This window comes from Rhodamnia argentea, chromosome 5 (assembly GCF_020921035.1).
Source record: "Rhodamnia argentea isolate NSW1041297 chromosome 5, ASM2092103v1, whole genome shotgun sequence".
Taxonomy (NCBI): Eukaryota; Viridiplantae; Streptophyta; class Magnoliopsida; order Myrtales; family Myrtaceae; genus Rhodamnia; species Rhodamnia argentea.
This window is the reverse complement of record NC_063154.1, coordinates 13,289,633-13,313,375: the sequence shown is the minus strand read 5'-3', so window position 1 is coordinate 13,313,375 and position 23,743 is coordinate 13,289,633. Positions and strand designations below refer to the sequence as shown.

The following is a 23,743-nucleotide window of genomic DNA, read 5'->3' as shown; positions in this document are numbered from 1 at the left end:
ATCCATCAAACATCTCTTAAGGCATACTCTTCGCATTGTTAAGGAATATATCCAATCCTCAAAGTTTGACCAACACTTTATCTTGTCCACCCAACAAGACCAGTTCATCATTCTACGTATATCTCAAGAGTTCCCTCTACAGTGGGCTCAATAGGGTTATACTCATCTCCATTTTGGAGCCATTCATCTTGCTCTCTCTTTTCATGGACGTAAAAGGTTGCTTGTTGTTGCACGAGTTTCTTTACTTGATATTCGTTTTATTGATTACCATCATGCTTGCATAGGCACCATTTAGACTACTCTGAATGATGGTACTGTTTTTGTTACTCTCTTCCCAAATTTCAATATGGCCCTTGTTGATTCTAGTCTTCTTTCACCTCTTAAAGTACAATTATAGATTATCGAAGCACCTCGGACTCCCCGAATCTATAACTGCTACTCTTCACTATCAGATGATTTATAGGATTCAAAATCATGCCATTGATCTTAAAAAAGGGACCACCACACGCCTAGGATACCGAGTCCTAGCTAGAAGAGGGTGTGGCCATGGAGGGCTCGGACTCCATATCGATCTCGGGGTCCATTACCTTCTCGTCGGGCGTATCCGAGTCATGGGTCCTAGGCGGGGACGTGAGGGGTTGGGTTAGGTGGCCCTCAAATCCACGAAGCGAGCCAAAGAGCTAGTCCTCATCATAAAAGAATCATGCTTTAAAGAGTACGCTACTAAGTGCGGAAAACCCGCATCCACCCGGATAGTCGTGACGTAATGCTTCCAGATCTGTTCGGTGCCCACGATCGGATAGTGGATAGTATAAAAAGACCGATCGGTAGGGACGCCGAATCGAATATGCCTCTCCATTACCTGGAACTTGAAAGTGTTGAACAACGGGGTGAGAATAATCTCGGTGAGTCAATGCCTAAGCCCGCTAGAGCGTTGATTTGCTCAGATTGTCCTACCAACCAAATATATAATCAACGCATATACGTCAATCACATGCAAACTTACCGGTCTTCGGTTGTCACGTTACGGATTCTGACCCCATTTCGAAGTATATGAATGAATAAAATGAATATCGATGTATTTCGGTAATCTCGCTCAGAATTGATCTCTCTAGAGTCGATCGACCAAAAGGGAATAGCTAAGTAGGATCTAAGTACGTAGACTAAAGAACTCGATTGCGGATTAGTACCTCGATCATAAGGATTGTCGAGGGTATATTTTGAACCATCGTGGACCGATTTAGGATTGTGTCAGAACGATTTGCTAGCATTGTGCAATTGGTTCGTGGGTGATTCCGCCTGATCATGGCATAATTTGCGAATCAACCCGAACCGATGTTTGATGATCGCGTCCTTATGGGATTGGTAATTACCCTCACAATTACATGACAACCAGGGTCGCAGTGACTCGAATAATTCTTAAACGTGACGCAAATCACGGGTCGATACGCGTAACTCCCGAGAGCCACCCGTCGATCCGAGATGTCTTGAATTCTCAATCGGTCGATTTTGAGCGCGAGTAAACTTTGAAATTAGAGGCCGGACATCCGGGGATTTCTTCATTGATTAATTTGACGACGTTTCATTTAGCCCAAGGCTCATCGGTCTTCCTAATCGGTGTTTGTTTCAGAATTCTCCATTCGCTCAGAGTTATAAGTTACCAAATCGCCCCGAGATATTAATTGCAAGAGCCAAAATTATTAATAGGGTTTGAATTTTTGTCTTTTCCCCATTAATTCCCCTCAACCACCTACCTACCAATCTTTTCCCCATTAATTTCCCTCAACCACCACCACTTTATGTCACATCCAAGAACCCAAGCTTCTCTCACAAGCTTCCCTTTATCTTTTCCTTAGTCATATTTGGATAACACTCTCTCCCTCACACTTTCTCTCTCACTCACCCAAACTCTCTCTTCCCTCTCCCTTGTGTTCTTGCTCGGCCGCCCAAGACCAATCGCTTGCCTCACCGCCGCCGTGCTGCCGCCGTTCGGCTGTGGGTTTGCCGGGGACTTGAGGAGTTGATTTTGGGTTCATTTGGAGGAGTTTCAAGCTCAAACTCAAGTAAACAACTCCCTAATCCTTGAGTAGGCTAATGGGTTACTAATGAGTATGTTTAGGGCCTGATTTAGTGAAATTTTGGGCGTCGGATTACTGTTCACAGAGGAGATCCGAAAATGAGAAATGTGGTGTAGGTGATCTTGGGTGTTGGAATGTGGGATTTTATACTAGAAATGGATGATTGAGCCTAATTAGAGGTCAATAAGCATGGGTATGAGATCTCGAATTACTGTTCATTGAAGATATTTACTGTTCATCGAAGACGGTTCTTGTTCATCGCGACGGGTTACTGTTCATGACAGAACCGAAAATGGAAATAAGTGTTTGGATGATCTTGGGGACTTGAATTGGAGTTTTAGGTGGTTAGAATTTGGATAAGAGGTGTCATGTTGACCTATTGTGTATGTAAGGGCTAAGTAACTTATTGCGGCTTATGTGCATGACTAGATGTCAATTAGTGCGATGTTAGTCATGGGTGCAATAGGTGCTATGATATTGCCTTGAGAGTCCGATTATGCGGCTAGAGCTAATGTATGTGCTATGCCTTATTGTGATGTTGATTGGGCCTTATTATTATTTGGCCATGGCGTGATGAGTTGAGAAATTATTAATTGAATCGATGATGTGCCCTAACACATTGGGTCATGTGATGAATGACGCGAGTCGATTTTTTTGATATTGACTTAATCGCCTTATATTCGATCATGAAGTATTAATGATGTGAATCGGTCGAAGCGTGGGGACGAAAGACGTTTGTATGCATATAAATACCCTGATGCGCCTATATGACGCGGGGATGGTATTTATGAATACCCCGAGGCGCCTATAAGACGCGGGGAAATGTGTTGGTAAATGTGAAGGTGATATGATACCCTGAGGCGCCTATAAGACGCGGGGAAGGTGATACGATTACCTTGAGGCGCTTATATGACGCGGGAAATGTGATTTTGAATAGTCCGAAACGATAATTGTGGACTCGATTGCTGGAACTGATCCACTTGAATTTATTGCCACGTATTGTGATTGAATTGTTGATAAGTGCCTAAGTACGAAGCTTGTTACTATAGATATTGGTGGAATATTAATTTGAAGTGTGTATGGTGTCAATTCTCTTTAATTGATGATTTCGAGGTTATTATTACTACTAGTGGTATGTTGGGTTTTGTGTCTCAATTAAATTGCTCGGAGGTACTATTATCTTGGTCGAGGCTTAGGGGTTAGCTTATTGAGATTTATTCTCATAGTTGTATCCCAAAACCTTTTCAAACCCCCGACCCCGAAGATGCCACCGTCGCTTTTTGGGATACCGAGACGAATAGATCGCATAGTGACGAAATATGTGATAGGCGATGGTAGGGTGTACTATAGGCACCATAACACCGTATGGATAGACGTAGGAGGGGGAGCTTGGGAGGAGCTTACCTTTTTGGCCTGGGCTAAGGGAGCCGAAGAGGGAAGGGACGGACCTCTCCAAATCTATGGTGTGCCGTACGACGAGAACGAGCAAGGGGATCCCATGGAGTTGGACCCCGTCGAGTGCTTGCCTTGGAATAGAGAAGTTGAGGACCCGGACACCAATTCGATGGAGGAGGAGGACGCCGAAGAGCCAAAGGAGTCCGACTCGGAAGATGTGCCACCACCAAACGATGCCGCGGACCGAAGGCCAGAGTAGGGCCCCTTACTTTTTGGTACATCCCGGTGGATGGATGGAGTCTTGTAGAACGCCTACCTTTAGTTGTCATATATTTTGTGGGAGCCCTTTTTACACAAGTTGACCGTCTCCCTCGTATCCTCATGTATTTTGTTCCTATGAGTTGTAAGAATGATCGTCTCTTTAATGTTATAAAATTTCCTTGTCTTCCGAAGTCATCAAGTGAATTTCTTTGTATGGGGAAAATTTTGTATTGCTTCCGCTTGTGCATATCATGTTATATTAAGTTCGTTGTCGTTTCGATCCTGGTGAGAAATCTGTTAATGGTAGTTAAGGGGTGTTGGCGCATTCGAAGGACACGGGGCATGACATCGCCCATACATAATGCAATGCTGGACTTGACCCAACAATCACAACAAGCAATCAATTGGCAAGACATCACATGAAGTCTATTTATTAACAGATGACCCACGCAACCGGCGTGATCGGCACATACTACTGGTGTGGCCCCAACACTACGACCGACAATGTTTATTGGCGGGATCAGATATCGTCCCTTACTTTCGGTGACGGCGACCGAAAGCTATGTATCTAGTGCGATTGGCACGGCATAGCAGCATGGCATTCCAAAAGGAGCGTCGGTCCGTCACAAGCTGCGATTGGCATCCGAAAATCCGTGTGATTCGTACGACCGGCACGGACACGTATTGAAGTGCATCCGACAAGTCGTGTGGTTCTGTACGATTAGCATAGTACGAATTTGTCGGGCATCTCATCACAATTTCCAACATATGACCACTCGTGCACATCTGACAGCCAATCAATTCTCATCTTTGTTTATAACCGGATGCTGGTACGGACGTGTTCAAAGACTCGGACCAAGGCCATTTTCATGCTAAATTATGCAATTTGAGTTCGCACGTGGTCATATGAATGCATAGTTTTATTCACCAGACTTTGCATCCGACACATGACACTAACAACCCAAAATTTCACATGCAGCAACCATCGGTCAATGCAAAGCATCCACACAAACAAGCAATCTCCACGAATCAATTAAACATGTATAATTATTCTGACGATAATTATTAAATCTCAATTTCATTCGATTGTCAATTGTACGCTTAACTTTAGCCTATCACTCGCTCGCGATCAAATAACAGCAATCAACCGCCTAATCAATCAATTTAATCATTCTACGTATCAATTAGCCACCGATCACCTAACTACCCAAACTAACTTAATTAATTGTGGCAATTTAACCTAAACCATGTTTCTAACTAAACCGACCATAATTAATCTACTTAAACACCTTAATTTACTAGTTACACTAATTAACTACCACTAAGCGCAATTAACATCCTAACAAAAGGATTAGGGGCTAACTTACAACTAATGGGCCTAGGCGACGATAATGAAGGCGGTGGCGGGCTACGGTGACGGCGGTGGCATGAGCTCGGGATCACGATGAGGTCTTGGGTGGCTCACGGTACTGCGGGTCTCGAGGGTGGCGTAAGCCGGCGGTAGCGACCGAGGCCGGAGGACAATAGTGGCCGGAGGCGGATGGGCGACCAAGAGAGAGAGGTGGGCGAAAGAGAGGGGTCACGGGGCTCGGTTCCTCAAGTGGCGCGCGACGAAGATGCTCGGGACGGCGGCTCATGGTGGCATGGCGAGGTCAGGTGACGGTGGAACAAGAGGAAGGGGGTTGGAGGCGAGGGTGGAGGTAGGATGAAGGGCACACGAGTTCGAGGGGTCTTAGAGCTTAGCGGAGGGTGGCCGGCGGTCCCGTAGCCTCGGGGTTTTGGGGGCGAGGTTACGGGTTCAAGGGGTGGGCGAGGGTTCTTGGCGAGGCAATGGAGGAGTGGTGGTGGCCGGAGGTGGCGTTGGGTGTGAGGAGGGAGGCGTGAGGTGGTTGGGCGCTTAAAATGGGAGGGAGAGGGGGAAGGAGAGAAAGAAAGGGAAGAAGGAGAGAGAAAGGGGAGAGAGAGAGTGATATGATGGTTGGGGGTTGGCAATGTTACAAGTGGTGTCACATTCCATTCAAAACTTTTTATCCTCTAGCACATGATTGGGAGGGTAAAATGGTAATTGGGTATTTTAGGACCGGGTTGGACATTTAGCTCGTCGATGAAGGGTATTTTGGTTCTTTCATAACTTGGGCTCAATCGGGGTCGGGCTCGGGTACATAGGTCTCGATCATAATGCGCGACGACCGAACTACGAAGCCTAATCTATTCCGACCGACGCCTTAGAAATTATCCAACCATTGTCACTTAAATCCTCAAAATCCAATTTTATACAACAAATTGAATTCCACAGTTGGACCAAAACCGAGTCTAGTTATCTTACAAACGTCGAAGTTTCGGGGTATCACGGATGGTACCGTTACCATCAAGTTCACTAGGGAAAAGGAAGATTCTCTTTTGACTTTCCTTCTTTCCCTACCATTCCGTGTTTTACCTTATGTCCAACGCACCCAGCTGGTATGGAATGTTCCGATCCTAAAGAGTTTGTTCGGTTCTTTAATTCGGATGGACAACATGTCCATTATTTCAAGGATTCTATAGGATACTATTTTTGGGATATTGATTGTTCTTGTTTATCGTGTTCTCGAACGGAAGAAGAAGATGACGGACCTTCTTCCAAGTGGAAGAAAAAGAAAAAGGATTCTTTCTACCAAAGATACTTTGATGGTGGCCCTATAGTGGGGCCACTTAAAGAAGATGGTGGAAGATGGTAATACATGTTTGAGTATGGCTCACCCAAGCCCCCTCAAATTACTCCACCACTACCTCCTTATCCAAACATAAATTTTCACCACCATCACCAAAGAAGTTTGTTATTTTTTCTTTTTACAAGCCAATTTAGAAATGGGTTAAAAAGAATTCTTACCTTCTTGAACTCCCTTAGCCATATACATGCTCTCCCAAGCTAAAACCACCTCCAGTTTTACCCAAGATTTGCATGTTTCAGCCTAAAGACTTCCATCTATTACATTTTTCAAACTCCGAATCCAGTCCCAGCACTATCAAATTCCCTCGCTTGGAAAAGTTCTCTAATTCGCAGCAGAAGTATTACCATGCACCCATGATACCTGCTCCTAATGATGTGGATATGTATGGAAGACGCAAAGAACCTACTCCTTCTAAAACTGTCTTGAACCGGCAAGCAGAAAATGTATTTGCTTAGAATGTGGCCCTTAGCACAGTTGCTACCCCCTTGAGTGAATAGATCGGACTACCGCTGTGTTTAACAAGATGTTAGAAGATTTTCAGAAGAGACTTCATCTGTTTGAAATAAAGCAGATCCCTCCTAGTCACTATCCGGAAGATCAAACCCCCGAAATTGAAAAGCTCGGACGCTAGATCCGGATCCTCCAGAATCAAAGGAACCAAGGGTCTTTATTTCCTACTGAATCTCTTCTATTTTCTTCTATAGCCCCGGTTCCAAGATCAGAACCTTCTACAAGATCCTCCTCCTCATTCGTAACTATTCTTAGTACTATTGCACCGCCTCCTAAGATTAATATTTTGTTCTTTCGAGAACATTTGAGAAAATGGGAAGAAGATAAAGAATCTCAAGGCAAAAGGAAACCATCCCCTTCAGCTCTTCCACCTCATCCTTCTCCACCTTACTCTCCATCTCGCCCATCTCAATCATACACGGTGTCAAATTCTTTAGAAAGTTTTCTTAGGCACCAGGTTCAAGTCCCATCAATCTCTATTGTAAATCCTTGAGAACCTCTTGAAGATGAACTATATGCTTCTGATTCATCTGAGTCTAATTCATCCGATGACTCCTCCCAACCCGCTGATATTAGGATGGCGGACCCGGTTCCAAGAGAAGAAGAAATGATGTCGGAACCGTAAATGGTTCACCCTCCAAACACTCATCCCGCTGGATCATCCACCTCCTCATCATCCAAGGTATATTTTACCTTAGATGATCTTTCATATCATAAGTGGCCCGAATGTCTCCAAGAATTTCATGCCCGATTGACCATCGGTCATCTTACAGAGCACAACACTTATGAAGTACTCCTTAAATTCACAAGTAGATTCACAGGAGCTTTGAAGGATTGGTGGAAAGCGACACTAGAGTAAGATCGGATGATGTTTCTCACAATAACTCTTGATGAGGCCATCCAGTTTATTTATCTGTTCTTCATTAGCCAACCTGGTAATTCTAAAGAACTCAAGTGAAGAGAGTTCTTTGAATTGGCCAAGAAAGATCTTGATCGACTCTTTAAGGAGATGATCAAGCTCTTTTACCTCCTTGGTGCAAATCCAAATCTCAAATCTATCTTTCTATCTTCCATCTCTAAAGAAGTCGGCCAAAATGCTGAAATGACCTTGCGGGAAAGACAAAGTCTCCAACAGAAGCCACTTTTGGAGGAATCCAACAAACAGTTCATATTGCGCCCGAAGAATTATGCCTCAAAAAAGAACTTTTTAGAAGTTATCTTCGAGAAAATCAAATCTTGACAGATTTTGCGCTAAACCTAATCTAAAGATCAAGTGTTCCAAAGATTGCAATGACCTTTCTTGCCCGAGTCATAAAAAGAAGATGCACTTCAAGAAATTCTCTTTTGGCAAAAAGAGACATGATATTGGCAAATGGAAATCCCTTCGAAAAAGAAGGCATTCCTTCCATTCATCTCGAAGGAAAGCCAAATCTAGCGGATGCTATATCTGCTACAAAAGAGGACACCTTGCTAAAGCTTGTCCTCAAGCAAAGCGTCAAGGCGATCACATGATCTAGAAGATAACACAAAGCACGGGGATTTCTCTTGATGATGATGATATTGAATCAATATTTTCCATCGATGATGAACCTTCACCCGAGACCCCGTGTGCCATACAAGCCTATTCTTCTGATTCAACGATCAATCTACGGGAGACATCCTTGCCTTCTTTCCCAACTCTTTCTTCGGTTCTTTCCATATTTGACATCTAGTCTTTTACCCTTATATTTCTATCCAAATATTCACTTTCGAGTATGATAAACCCGTTCATGTGATAGCTCTTATAGATACTGGAGTAGCTGCATCCTTCATGGATACAAAAGTATTCCTAGAAGAATTCCGGACACCTTACACAAGGTATTTCAATTCTGCTTTTGGTGATACTTTCACAATCAAATTTCATGGCAAACCAGTCACACTCATGATTTTCCCCTAGTGTTTAATCACTCCAAAAATCCTTAGATGCAATTCCTTTATAATGATCTTATCATTGGCTGAGATATTCTTGCTCAACTTCCACAACTCATAATTGTACCCATTGACTTACAACCATCCATTTGACACCATACTCACCGCAAATAAACCTCTAAACCACGACCATTTCTCATCAATCCGAGCCACACCACTAGCAATCACCTACAATGAGGCGATAAAGGGTGAGAGGGTAGGATTTACTCGCTTAGTAGTCGCCGACGAGGAAACTAGCAGCTTGATCTCCGGCAGATGTTAGCGATCCACAGCGGCAACGTGCACTTTGGCTTCTCGAGACCACCATCGAGAGCTTCTTGAGAGGAGAGAAAATTGAAGTTTTGAGGAGCTCCCTCCCCTTTTCTTTCTCGGCGGATCACACGAAGCCAAGGGAAATCATGGACTTCCCTTCCCTATGCACACAATGATCATGTTTTGGCGAAGTTAATAAGCCATTTGCCACATGTTTCACTCTCTCTTATGTTTCATCATGTCTAAAAACCCATGCACGACACCCTTCTATTCTTCTTCACATTTGCGCACGGCCAAGCGCCCATTTCCCTGCCCTTTTCTTTTTGAATTGTAACCACTCTTGATTTGTGGTCACCTTGCGTGCATATTGGGGTCTCAAACCGTAGGTCTTGGATTTAAGGTAGACCAAATTTCTAAGGTAAAATTCTTAACAAATTGATTGCCCAACCAAATGTGACGTCGCATACTTTCCAATCGACCGAACACTTTATAACATATTGCGAATACCTTTCGCAATATATCCAAAATGACCTTTATAAGGGAGGGCGAACTTTCCTCCTCACTATATAGAGTTCCATAACAATATCTGATAATAGGTCCCAAAAAGGACATTTATTTAAGAGGTTATATCAGTCTTAAATTACAATCTACTATATTAGTGACTGACATTCTATTGAAAATAACCTTAACTTAAGGAGGTAAATTTTCGGGATGCTACATCGTCGGTGTTAAAGTCATGACCATATCATTATATTTTGTTACAAACATAAAATTTCATATGCGATATGAAATTCTTTTGAAACCTATGATGGTATCCTAAACATTAAAATCATCTATCGATATAATTTCGAGGTAGATCCCGGCGGTTGTATCCTTGGGCTCCAACTCGACGGCCCCGACGAGCCGCTAGAGATCTGCAAAGTCGGCTCTAGAGAAGAGCCTCCGGATGGTACAAGTTAATAATCATTGTATTGATATCGGTTAGTACCAAATAATAGATAGGATATGATATAAAGATATCGGACTTTAAATCTGCAGTTTACCAAATGGCAAATAGGATACGATCAAATACTTGAATTTCTTATCCTATCATGACTGGAAATCCGAACAACCAAACTACAATGTCCATGGCCACGACAAAGTCCCAAAGAGACAATGCAAAAAAGAACAAATTGAGTTTTGGCAACAAGCTAGAAGCTTCTAAAACTAGACTAAGTTTGCTCCTTGATAACTACCTAAAGCATTCAAATTACCCGATTAATATAAAGGGATAGTGACACAAAAGGTTTCCGAATTTTGACGCAATGTGAAATATAATTCATATACTTTTAATTTATGTAATGTGATCCATAAACTTTTAGTTTATTCAATGTAATCCTTGGATTTTTTGTACATTTTTAATTTAGTCCCTAAATTATATGAAAATGTTCAATGTTATTTTTCCATTAATTCAAGTTCGGTGATAATATTCAACATTTTCATATAAACATTTACATATCGCGCTTTTGAAAAGTTAATACATTTCTTACTTTACCCAAAAAAAAAAAAAATTAAACATGTACCTCGTTACCCAAAAAAAAAAAAAAATTTAAACATGTACCTACAGTTCAATGACCAAATTGTAAAAAAAAAAAAAAAGTTTCGGGGACAATATTGAATAAAAATTAAAAATCTTAGGACCACCTTGCATATTTGGCCAAAGTTAATTGATCATTTGTGTCATTTTCCCTAATAATAATGTTCCACCTACCGAAAGAAAATTCCACGATCGCGTGAAATGAGAGCCCAAGCAAACTAGGCAAAAAAAAAGCAAGACATATAAAAGGGCACGCATCCTATCTGCATAATCCACCCGCAATTGAAGAGAGTCGGTAACTATTCATCTTCCGGATACAACAGAAACCAATAGAACCTCGAGAAAAAGAAGAGCTTGTCAAACGAAATAATGATAAATGAACGTAGGAAGAACCATGGCAGATTCAAGACAGTCCACATCGAACTCAAGAGGTTTGCATTTGAGCAAACAGAAGCGGATAACAAAAATGCCAAGTATCCAAGAAGCGGTAGCTTGTCCAATCTTTAAACAATCATCAACTGAGCCCCACAGAAAATGCAATAGATCCCCAATACTCAAATACGGCAAAACTCCAACCTGTAAAAGAACTATAACTTGACAGTAATCGTCTCGCCACTCCCCAAAGATAATTAACTGCAGACCAGTTCCAATCAAAGCTAGGAACTGCCTAAAAATCTTCAAAATTTTCAGTCCATCGCCCATCCTTACAATGCCAACAAAGACTACTAATTCAACACCTCAATCCAACAAGACTGCAAAATCGATCATCACTCCTCCAAGAAGCCCAAATGCCCTATTCTATCTAGAGTAGAGGTTGGAAAAGAGAATTGCTGTAGTCGTGCGTTGAGCGAGAAATCCTCACTGCTGATATCTCTCAGAAACGGTTGGCTTGGGTAATAGCTATTAGTCAAGTGTACAAGTGTAAGTGTAGCGATTATGTCCTTATAGTGTGATCTATCTTATGAAAGGAATGACACTTGCCAATTGTAACTTTCATTGCTGGTTTCTGGTGGAATCCACAGCGACTATTAGGTTGTTAGTTGTAGCATGGACGTAGGTTTGGATATAAAACCGAACCATTATAAACGTGCCGTGTGATTGATCTTCAGCATTCATTATTTACATCCGTAGGGCACCATCATCACACGCATTGGTTCTGCATCTTTCACACCTTGCGCCGCTAGTTGTTAATAATGGCGAAAGATTGTCAATATTTTTGCATAACCTATTTAACCTCCTCTTAGGATATTTTATTAGCCTCAACATATTAGATGAAGGAGGGAGGAGATGGAAAGAGAAACGGAAAAAAGTAGAAAAAAAGAAGAAAGGAAAAATCTCTAGACAAAAATGCCCCCCTCCCCTTTTTTTGTGAACACCAAGCCTTTTTATTTATTTATTAATACTAAACAGTTTATTTCAAGCTCTTATTTGAGACAAAGTCCATTGTCTTCCGAGAAATGAATCATTTTTCGAAACTTCTCAAGCATATCAACGATGAAAATGCTTTGACAAAAGAAAAAAAGAAAAACAAAAAAACTGAAAATGCGACCAACACGATGGATTCTCCATTTTACCCTCCATAAGTTGCAAAATTCCCTCCTCTTCCTCTCTGTTTGCGCTCTCTAATACTGACGCCCAAGACCAGATCTAAAAGCGAAGACCCCTCTCTCTCTCTCTCTCTCTCTCTCTCTCTCTCTCAGAAGCTCACAGCTTCACCAACTATCTCCACCGTCTCTTCGTCTTCTTCTTCTGTATCAATTTCTCTCCGGGCGCACACCGATCGACGCCCGCTCGTGCTTACGCTTATCTAGTGATTGTGCCGTTTTTGGAATTTGCCCGGATCTTCGTTTGTACGTTTGCTGATCCCTGAGGTAAGTTTCATATAGAACGTGTGAATCTCGTTATCTAATCCAATGCTGCCGTGGGGGTTAGATCTCTTTGGGTTCCGCTCATTAGGCTTCGCGTAATTCTGCATCTACTCTTTGTCTCCCGTAAAACGGCTTAGCTCAAGAAACGTGGCGTGGTTTGAGCAAGGGCTTGCATCGATTTATGTCGCGTTTGATTTGATCTGGTTTGTGCTTAGCGTTTTCTTCTCTGTTGTGACTGGGAGTGGTTTTTTTTGGCGTGACTGCGGTGCTGTAGCGGTGGAGCTTTGCGTGATTGGAGAGGATGTTGACGAAGTTTGAGACAAAGAGTAATCGGGTGAAGGGGCTCAGTTTCCACAGTAAGAGACCGTGGATACTCGCGTCCCTCCACAGTGGCGTGATCCAGCTATGGGATTACCGCATGGGGACTCTGATTGATCGTTTCGATGAGCATGACGGCCCTGTTCGTGGGGTGCATTTTCACAAGTCACAACCTCTTTTCGTGTCCGGAGGTATTGATTTTTACCTTTAGCTGCCTTTTTGCAGTTCCAAGTTCATCTGAAAGATAATCATACTGCAGAGCAAGTTAAAAGCTTTTTCATTTCTCGTGTCTCATAGTAGTTTTGATCTCCGGTTCCTTGTGATCGTTGATTGGCTGTGTGGGGATATCACATATATGCATGGAAAGACAGGAGAGGGAATTTCACTTAATGGTATCTGGTATACCCCAGGGATCATGGTTGACTACATCTCTTTGGAGGATGGGACTCTTTCTCTCTAATTTCAAAATCAAGTAATTGCAGATTATATATTGGATTTGTCATTCCCGCTTTCTCATCAAATTGACTTTAATAGATGTAACATCATCAATTTTCCATTTTGGATCGATATTTCTCTTCCTGGATTCTCGGCAATTTAAAATGGCAGTACCATTTGCTGTCTGTAAAACAATATATCTGTATGATCCTGGTGACCATTTGGCTAGCAAACCCTTTAATCAGAATGTATATCCTTTTGAGAAACATTTGGCATTTTGGATAATCTTGTCAAGTGCCAATCAAGTGCCATGAATTAAATTTGAGGCAAATGTGTTCTTGTGCTTGTGTTTTTTCCCGTTTTCAAGAGTGATCAATCCTCTTTGAAGTCCTGGTCCGAAGCCGATAACAGTGGATCGCTCCAAATTTTATCACTTTCTTGCTGTAGCATCTGCATTGTAGTAGGTTTGCGATCTTAGATAGGAGATTGCCTATGGAATGCGACTTTTTCCTCTATTAACATATTACCGAGTAGATTCTCCATTCAATGAAGATTTGATCAGTGTAGTCCAAAATGCTAGATTGCTGTGGCCCAGGTGTTCAGAGGGGCAAGGGAATGACTTGCCTGGCTTCTAGCTAGCCATGGCAAACTTAATTTATGCACACACTTTTTGCAATGAAGCAATTGAACATTTCAGAAACCCAAAATTGGTTAAACTCTAAAAAATACCCTCTCGTCCATTCATTTTTTCAGCCCATTATGTTGGGTTGAAATTTTAATTTTTGGGCTAGAGCATAATTGAACTTTTCAGAAACCCAAGATGTTCAGAGGGGCAAGGGAATGCCTTGCCTGGCTTCTAGCTAGCTAGGGCAAACTTAATTTAGCAAGGCACACACTTCTTGCACTGAAGCAATTGAACTCTTCAGAAACCCAAAAATGTTTTAACTTTCAAAAATACCCTCTCGTCCATTCATTTTTTCAGCCCATTGTGGTGGGTTGAAATTTTAATTTTTGGGCTAGAGCATAATTGAACTTGTCAGAAACCCAAAAATGTTTTAAATTTCAAAAATACCCTCTCGTCCATTCATTTTTTCAGCCCATTGTGGTGGGTTGAAATTTTAATTTTTGGGCTAGAGCATGTTTTGTTCTTTTAGAGCAAACTGCTTCTGTAGTTTCTCACTATTCTGCTCCTTAACACTAGTAATCTTCCTCCCTAATGATTTACGCTTTTGTTTGATATAGTCTTAGCCTGGGGATTTGTATCTTTTCAACCTATTTTCACGTCCTTGTAGTATACCACCCACCCATCCATCTTTTTGTGCTTCTCCATTATTCTAGGGTCCTAGGGCCTTAGATGCACTTTTCATCCTTAACTACACTGGACTGGAGTCTTTTGAAAATTTGACGTGGTATAATACATGTCTTTGGATAGTTACTGTGGTGTATACCACTTTTTTATTGAATAACTATGATGTGTGTACATAATGACAGCAATATAAATTTCTTGCCATCGCAGGAGACGATTACAAGATTAAAGTTTGGAACTATAAGACATGCAGGTGTCTTTTTACCCTTCTAGGACATCTTGATTACATCCGTACTGTGCAGTTCCATCATGAGCATCCATGGATAGTGAGTGCCAGTGATGATCAGACTATTCGCATATGGAACTGGCAGTCTCGCACTTGCATTTCTGTCTTGACAGGTCACAATCATTATGTCATGTGTGCTTCATTCCACCCAAAAGAGGACCTTGTCGTCTCAGCTTCCCTCGATCAAACTATTCGTGTGTGGGATATAACTGCCTTAAAAAAGAAGACAGCCTCCCCAGGTGATGACTTACTGCGGCTGAGTCAGATGAATACAGACTTATTTGGTGGTGTGGATGCTGTTGTCAAGTATGTCTTGGAAGGCCATGACCGAGGAGTCAATTGGGCTGCATTTCATCACACCCTGCCGCTGATTGTCTCTGGAGCAGATGATCGCCAAGTAAAGTTATGGCGCATGAATGGTATTTGGTCCTAAGACATTGGTTTCTTTTTTAAAGTTCTTTGTAAAGTAGTATGAATGAGGTGCTTGGTTTGGCTCCTTTTTTGCTTCCTTCCCCCAAGAAAAAATGGAAAAGTTATGTAAAATTTTGATTGGAGGAGAGTTTGAATGTTAATATTTAGAGGTTAAAAGATTTGAGGTTTACAACACATAATGAACTCTGGTTTCACACTTTAGGAGTTATAAAAGCCAAAAGCTAATCCAGAATGCACCTAATTTGTGACTGCGCCATTATTTTCGTTGCTTGCAATTTGTTAGAAGCATCTTGATGTTCCATAATTTATAAATGACAAGACTTGATTGATTCACTGAAGTGGTATACATGTTTGCCTGCAGATACCAAGGCTTGGGAAGTGGACACTCTCAGAGGGCACATGAACAACGTGTCCTGTGTTATGTTCCATGCAAAGCAAGACATAATTGTATCCAATTCAGAAGACAAAAGTATTCGCGTTTGGGATGCAACAAAGCGAACTGGAATTCAAACTTTTCGACGTGAGCATGACCGTTTCTGGATACTTGCTTCTCACCCCGAAATGAATCTTTTGGCAGCTGGTCATGACAGTGGCATGATAGTGTTCAAGCTGGAGAGAGAGCGACCTGCCTTTGCTGTGAGCAGTGATCTTATTTTTTACACCAAAGAACGTTTCTTGCGCTGTTATGAGTTTTCTAGTCAAAGGGACACACAGGTTATTCCTATTCGACGCCCTGGATCTACTGGCCTCAACCAATGTCCAAAGACGCTCTCTTATAGTCCTACAGAAAATGCTGTTCTTATTTGCTCTGATGTTGATGGAGGATCTTATGAACTGTATGTCATCGCGAAAGACACTGCCAGTAGGGGTGATGGTGTTCAAGAGGCAAAGAGAGGTGCTGGAGGATCTGCTGTTTTTGTGGCTCGGAATAGGTTTGCAGTGCTTGACAAAAGTAGTAATCAAGTATTGGTCAAGAATCTAAAAAATGAGATTGTGAAGAAAAGTGGGCTTCCTTTTCCTGCAGATGCAATCTTTTATGCTGGAACTGGTAACTTGCTGTGTAGGTCAGAAGACAGAGTTTATATATTTGATCTCCAGCAGAGGTTGGTTCTTGGTGATCTGCAGACCCCTTTTATCAAATACGTTGTCTGGTCAAATGACATGGAAAGTGTTGCCTTGCTCAGCAAACATGCAATTGTTATTGCTGGCAAGAAGCTTCTCCACCAATGCACTCTCCATGAGACCATTCGTGTAAAGAGTGGAGCCTGGGACGACAATGGAGTATTCATCTACACTACACTGAACCACATTAAGTACTGCCTCCCTAATGGTGATAATGGAATAATTCGAACTCTTGATGTCCCTATCTACATCACGAAGGTTGCAGGGAATACCATCTTTTGTTTGGATCGTGATGGAAAGAATAGAGCTATAGTTATCGATTCCACAGAGTATATGTTCAAGTTATCTCTCCTGAAGAAGAGATATGATCATGTTATGAGCATGATAAGGAACTCTCAGCTTTGTGGACAGGCTATGATTGCATATCTGCAGCAAAAGGGGTTTCCTGAAGTGGCTCTTCATTTTGTTAAGGATGAGAGGACACGGTTCAATTTGGCTCTAGAGAGTGGCAACATTCAAATTGCAGTTGCATCAGCTAAGGAAATTGATGAGAAGGACCATTGGTATAGATTGGGGGTTGAGGCCCTTCGTCAAGGCAATGCGGGAATTGTTGAGTATGCATATCAGAGAACAAAGAACTTTGAGAGGCTCTCTTTTCTCTATCTCATAACTGGAAATATGGACAAACTGAACAAAATGTTGAAAATTGCTGAAGTTAAGAATGATGTCATGGGGCAATTTCATAACGCTCTGTATTTAGGTGATGTTCGAGAGCGTATTAAGATATTAGAGAATGCTGGGCACTTGCCTCTTGCCTATATTACTGCTTCTGCTCATGGGCTGCAGGATGTTGCTGAAAGATTGGAAGTCGAATTGGGAGATTCGCTTCCATCTTTGCCAGAGAGGAAGCAACCTTCCCTTCTGATGCCCCCAATGCCTGTCATGTGTGGTAGTGATTGGCCTCTTTTGAGAGTCATGAAAGGCATATTTGAAGGTGGGCTGGACAATGTTGGCAAGGGTACTGCAGATGAAGAAGAAGAGGAGGCTGAAGGTGATTGGGGAGAGGAGCTTGATATGGTTGATGTGAATGGTTTAGCAAATGGTGATGTGACAGCTATTATGGAGGATGGTGAAGTTGGTGAAGAAAATGAGGAGGGAGGCTGGGATCTCGAAGATTTGGAGCTTCCTCCCGAGGCAGAAACTCCAAGGGCTTCTGTCAATGCTCGCTCCGTGGTTTTTGTGGCCCCTACTCCTGGCATGCCAGTAAGTCAAATATGGACACAAAGATCATCTCTTGCTGCTGAACATGCGGCTGCTGGTAATTTTGATACTGCAATGAGGTTGTTGAGTAGGCAACTTGGAATTCGGAATTTTACTCCTTTGCAGTCTATGTTCCTTGATCTCCACACTGGCAGCCACACCTATCTACGTGCATTTCCTTCTGCTTCAGTGGTATCACTGGCTGTCGAGCGTGGTTGGAGTGAGTCTGCTAGCCCAAATGTCCGGGGTCCGCCAGCACTTGCGTTCAACTTCTCTCAATTGGAAGAGAAGCTTAAGGCTGGTTATCGTGCCACCACAGCTGGGAAATTCACTGAGGCTCTTCGGCTTTTCCTGAGTATTCTCCACACAATTCCACTTGTCGTGGTTGAATCAAGAAGGGAAGTCGATGAAGTCAAGGAGCTGATCATCATTGTTAAAGAATATGTCGTAGGTATGCAAATGGAGCTTAAGAGGAGAGAAATTAAGGACAATCCAGTTCGCCAGCAGGAACTTGCGGCCTACTTCACTCACTGCAATCTGCAAATGCCTCACTTGCGGCTCGCCTTACAGAATGCGATGAATGTCTGCTACAAGGCAAAAAACCTTGCTACCGCTGGTAACTTTGCTCGACGGCTTCTGGAGACCAATCCCACCATTGAAAACCAAGCAAGGACAGCAAGGCAAGTTCTGCAGGCTGCTGAGAGGAATATGATAGATGCTTCTGAGCTAAATTACGATTTCAGAAACCCATTTGTGATCTGTGGAGCAACGTACGTGCCTATATACCGAGGGCAGAAGGATGTCTCTTGTCCATACTGTAGCTCCCGGTTTGTGCCAAGCCAGGAAGGACAGCTTTGTACTGTGTGTGATCTTGCTGTGGTTGGGGCAGATGCTTCAGGATTACTGTGCTCCCCATCTCAGGTGCGATGATCTCTCCTGTGAAGCAAGAAGAATTTCCAACCTTTTTTCTCATGCATCAGAGTTGCAGCTGTTGATTTCGTTTATGTGTGCAGCAGTTAAGAGCTGAGAAATGCTGAAGTGTCAGAGCTAAGAATGAATTGGTTGTGTCGTCTTCGTTTCTTGTTCATCATCATTGGATTCTCCTTTACTTAGCTGTTTAGATTTCCGGTGTAATAACTGAATTCAGAATTTTGTAATGAGTAGATGTTTATAGATACGAATGTGTCAAGGCCGTTGTCTAATTTTGATGGTGCTACTAGGGTGGCCAACTTTGATACAAGTGACTGCAGATGCACTTGGCAGATTTGCTAGGACTTTGTGATGATTGCGAGCAGCATTTGAAGAGTTCCGTGGATTTATGTTTCTTCTTTTGTCGCACCGTGTATCTTATTATACCATTTGTAGGTTCCTCCTTTGAAGTACTGTTTTGTTGGTCTTGTTTAGTTTTTTCAATTCATTCTTCCCTGAGCAATTCTTCTAAGCGACTTCGCTTTCTTGATCGGGAGCATCTGGTTTTGGTGGGATTAAAGGAATGAACATGAATATGAATTTTTTGTGGTGTTCGTAGGTGTTTGGTGAATGTGGTATATACTATAATGTACCGATTGGATTTTTCTTTATGATGCACCATATGTTTTTTTGTCACTAGATCTCGCAAGGGATTGAATAGTGAATGTGTATCCTGGCTTTTCGTTTCTTCGGAAAATGAATGTACGGCCTTTTGTGTTGCGCTGCACAAATGAGGAAAAAAAAAAAAAAAAAAAAGGTCGTGCCACATATGCTGGATCATCCTACTTATTTTGCATCTGCTTAGTTTTTTATTTGTTTGGTCCAAATTTTGCATCTGCTTAGTTGTTCAACTAAGCAATTTGAGGTTTGCGATGACATGCCTTCCAAGAAAAATTTCCTTCGCTTAAGCTTTCGCTCCACCCATTTGGCCAGTTCTTCTGCCACCTCATTTGGGAGGTCAAAGCGGCTGCCCCCATGTGCCAAGAGGCAGCAAACGAGCGGTCCAAATATCAAATACAATAGTCACCTAGCTTGTCAAGCCTCCTCTCAATCATCAAATTACGTCTCCTTTTAAATTGGAGAAAGGATAATCAAACGATATGGACATTTCACCGTCCACAATTATCCGAGAGCACGAGGTCAAAGACCTCAAAAGTCCACCCTCGATTAGTTATGTGCCGATAAAATAGTCTATGATGCATAAATTTCAATAGATAGTGAGCTTGAAAATGTTATCCAACGAAGTTTTTGTGAATGAGACAATGGGCTCGGAAACTTTTTTTTTTGTGTGTGTGTTTCTTTCTTTTCGCATTCATGAATTTTGCAAATGTCTGACCCTCGAAAGATTCTTGCAAGTTGAGAGGCTTGAGACTTGGAGAGATCTCTTGATTTCTCTACTAATATCTTCCACACGTTTTTCTCCTTTGCATGGGGACCCATAATTATATATGTCCACCTCAAATTTTCGAATCCAGATTCACCTGACAGTAGTGCCTCGATTCTTAGGCTCTTCCCAAATCCTAGTTTCAAGATATATATACCAAAATACTCCCGATCAAAACTAAAAAAAATCGGACCAAAAGGCACAATAAAGTAATTTAGGAAAATTCTAGGTCAATTAGACACCTAACGCCTTAGGTTCTGACGCCCTAGTTAGTGTTGGGAAGCCACATACTACCTTAGGTGTAGGTGTGACGGGTGGAATAGGTTTTCAATTTTCATTGGACCGTGCCTTTACTGGGAAGCATCATGCATACTTAAAGAATTTATCAGATGAATGATTTAAGACTTCGTCATAAAAACAAAAGTTGGTGCGGCTTACACCTAAGCTTGATAGATGTCTTACACCTAAGCATAGAATACAAAACCGATACACTTCTCAAGAGATTACACTGTTCAGTACACTCTGAAAACAGTACGAATGCCGTACGAATGCCGAACTTTCTAGGATGAGTTAGCTTGATACTCTTGATGCTTCTTAATTTCTTCGGCGTCGGTTGATCTTCTTCAATACTTCTTGCTATCCAATCTGTCCGTTTGGACAATCTTCAATAGGGTCAATCTCCAAGCTAACCATTGGGTGATTATCATGAAGATCTATTAGCCATTGAAATCAACATATCCGAGTCAATTTTTTCAATTAGAAATCTATTTCCTAAATGATTGTTAATCAATCAAGTTATCACACGTAATTAGGATCTTTCGAATAGATATTCCTTTAGATTGATAATCGATCAATTTTTTCAATTAGAAATCCAAGCGCTGCCATAAATGTCTGAATTTGAATCTCATGGGATATCTTATCCAGATTCAAAATAGTATATGGAGTTTTCTTATCAATTCTCCCTTTTTGATTGTGACAAAACTATCAATGCAGATATCAAAATATATTTGATAAAAATTTTGCAGAAGTAATTTAAATTGCTTGGAACAATTTGAGTGTAAAACTTGGGCATGAGCAAGCAAGTTTTGCTATATAGTCTCCACTATAGGTTTTATCAGTAAGAGTTAGACTTTGTCTATAAAAAAAAAAATGAAAAAAGATTTGCTATAAACGTTTGAGCAGTTTCTTATAGAAGTCATTCGGATGCATATAATTAAACAGGTATATACCAGATCATATCTCTTAAATTCTGTCCAACTCTGTTCTGAGTATACTCTAGTATTATCCTGCAAGTAAGATCAACATCAGGTTACAACAACTATCCTGTATCAATATCAGCATCCTGTACTTTCATCTTATATTCAAGAGTTGCGTATATATAAGCAGTTCAGTCGCATAATGCCAGCAATATGTATCAACATATATCTGCATAATTTATCCTCCTCTTTGTCTGCATCACAACAAAGAAAAAATAAAGCCCGACAAAATGTTAATGAAAGTTCAAAACCAACAACTTTTTAATGTCAACACTGCAGATAGGTCCGAATCCCAAAACGTCAACAACATTCAAACACCAAAAAAAAAAAATAGAAAACTCCAAAAATATGTTCAAACAGGGTTGATTAGCATAAATGACCTTTCATTTTGATGATGAAGGGTTGTGGGTAACGAATGAGGGATCGAAGCTAGCTTTGACAGGATCATAGCACTTCAGAGGGTGGAGTTTTTGATCAAGTCTGATCAGGTAGTTGCGAAATCCTTCCTTCAGGGTGGCCATTCCATCCTTCAAAGCCTAAACCTCCTCCTTCGGTTCTTCTTGATTGGCCCTGACTTCCTTCGTCAATCTCATCATATCAGACTCCTCCTGAGTCTCGTCAACTGCCTTCTGCCGTTATCTTTTGGTGTGAACTTAGCACGAACTTTCCTAAGCACCAATTCAAACAACGTTTGGAGCGAACTTTCTCAAGTACTAATTCCAACAACTTTGAACTTTACCCAGTACCATTTCACACAACGTTTGGTGCAAAATTGGTGCTAACTTTTCCAAGTACCAACTCTAACAACTTTTTGTACGGACTTGATGCGAACTTTGCTAAGTAGCAATTCAAATAACTTTTGGTACGAACTTTCTCAAATACCAATCTACGCAACTTATGGTACGAAATTTCTCAAAGTACCAATTGATGCGGGAGCATCAAGCTTTATCGGTCAATTTGCAAGCTCAACTCCCAACTCATCGATTGATCCTTATTCCAACATGCAAAACGTGGCAAACACAACAATGGCACCCTAGGCACCCCACTTCCTTAATTCATACTTCCATTTGATTATATTTCCAATGTGATTAGCGCAGGCGGAAGACAAACATTATATTAAATTCAAATCTAAAGGATGGAATACGGAAATCATATATAATCATAGTGCTTCATTTCATTTGCACATAATAAGAGTTAGTTACATATTGATCACCTTACATATGTCACCGAAAGCCAAACACAAACTATCGTCCCTTAAGCCGGGGGTGACCTAGCCTACGCCTGGAGAAGAGGGCGTTCAAAAGGTTCCTAATCCCGTCTAGTAGGCGGCATATCACAAACCAAAAGTGTGTCTGATACATATAGACACGATACACGTGTGTGTATCCATACACGCACGCCATCTACGCCTCCTCTAGATCACTATATTCCTCCGGATCGCTGTCACTACTCCCACTATCATCATCAGCAAAACGCAAGGTTCATAACAGTTGATCGCCACGTCTATAGTACCACACGACAAATCGATATGTTACTAAGGGCACACGCCCCACATTAACCCATAAAGTGGCCGTGTAACGGGCATACACAGAGGTAGACCAAGGAAAACTGACATATTTTGTAACGAGCCGATTTTTTCACCTGCTTAAACAACGAGCGGGATAATATTTAGGGTAAATACTATAAAAAATCCTAAACTATGTCCATTGTGACACATTTACTTTGAAATTTTTTTGTGATGTCAAAAACCCCAAACTATACTCATTGTGACACATTTAGCCTAAATTTTTTTATTGTGATATTAAAAATCCTGAACTTGTACCATTATGACACATTTACCTTCTAGTAAAAAATAGTAGTTAAGCATCTAAAATGAATCCAAGGTGGCGTTGATATGGCGTCACAAGTGCCACATAAGAAAAACATTAAAAAGAAGAAAAGGAGAATTTGAAGACACTATTCATCATCTTCAACCTCCAAGGTCCTCGGCGTCCATCCGCTACCCACTTCCGTTTGGACCTCCAGTGGCTCCCTTGCCTGACGACACTCATCATATCTTGGTCATGGTAGCCGCAAGCGTCGAGGTCCAATTCAAAAAGAAATGAAGTATTGTTGTCAATTTTGTCGCTAGGTTTGGGGTTTTTGTTTTTGTTTTTTTTTGGGCCCTCTTTTGCAGAAGCTAGCTTTGGCAAAACACAAGAAAAGTAAGGACAAAATTGAAGCAGATTGAGAGTACTTAAAGTGGTGCTGCGAGACGCTCGAGGAGCAAAACCGAAGGCTCCTGGAGCTCCTACAATTCGGCTCCAGCAAGGACCAGCCCGACCTCCTCCAATTCGGCTCCGGTACTTCCGAGGAC

At 41.6% G+C, this 23,743-nt stretch overlaps 2 protein-coding genes across 3 annotated transcripts in view; both read left to right on the top strand.

The window, feature by feature from the left end:
- The first annotated feature begins 12,382 nt into the window (after positions 1-12,382).
- LOC115754607 (coatomer subunit alpha-2) overlaps positions 12,383-23,743 on the top strand; it is a 496,428-nt gene continuing 485,067 nt past the window's right edge. Inside the window, exon 1 of the mRNA XM_048278975.1 lies at positions 12,383-12,603. The gene's annotated coding sequence lies outside the window, so the exon portion shown is untranslated. The remainder of the gene's footprint in view (positions 12,604-23,743) is intronic.
- On the top strand, positions 12,472-19,162 carry LOC115742013 (coatomer subunit alpha-2). 2 transcript variants are annotated; one of them, XM_030676076.2, is made up of 4 exons: positions 12,472-12,622; positions 12,894-13,128; positions 14,889-15,383; positions 15,758-19,162. In XM_030676076.2, the coding sequence occupies exons 2-4, from the start codon at positions 12,921-12,923 to the stop codon at positions 18,706-18,708; spliced, it is 3,654 nt and encodes a 1,217-aa protein (XP_030531936.2). In that variant the 5' UTR covers positions 12,472-12,622; positions 12,894-12,920; the 3' UTR covers positions 18,709-19,162. The 2 variants fall into 2 exon arrangements, with proteins under 2 accessions (XP_030531936.2, XP_048134933.1); XM_048278976.1 differs by having other exon boundaries at positions 12,835-13,128.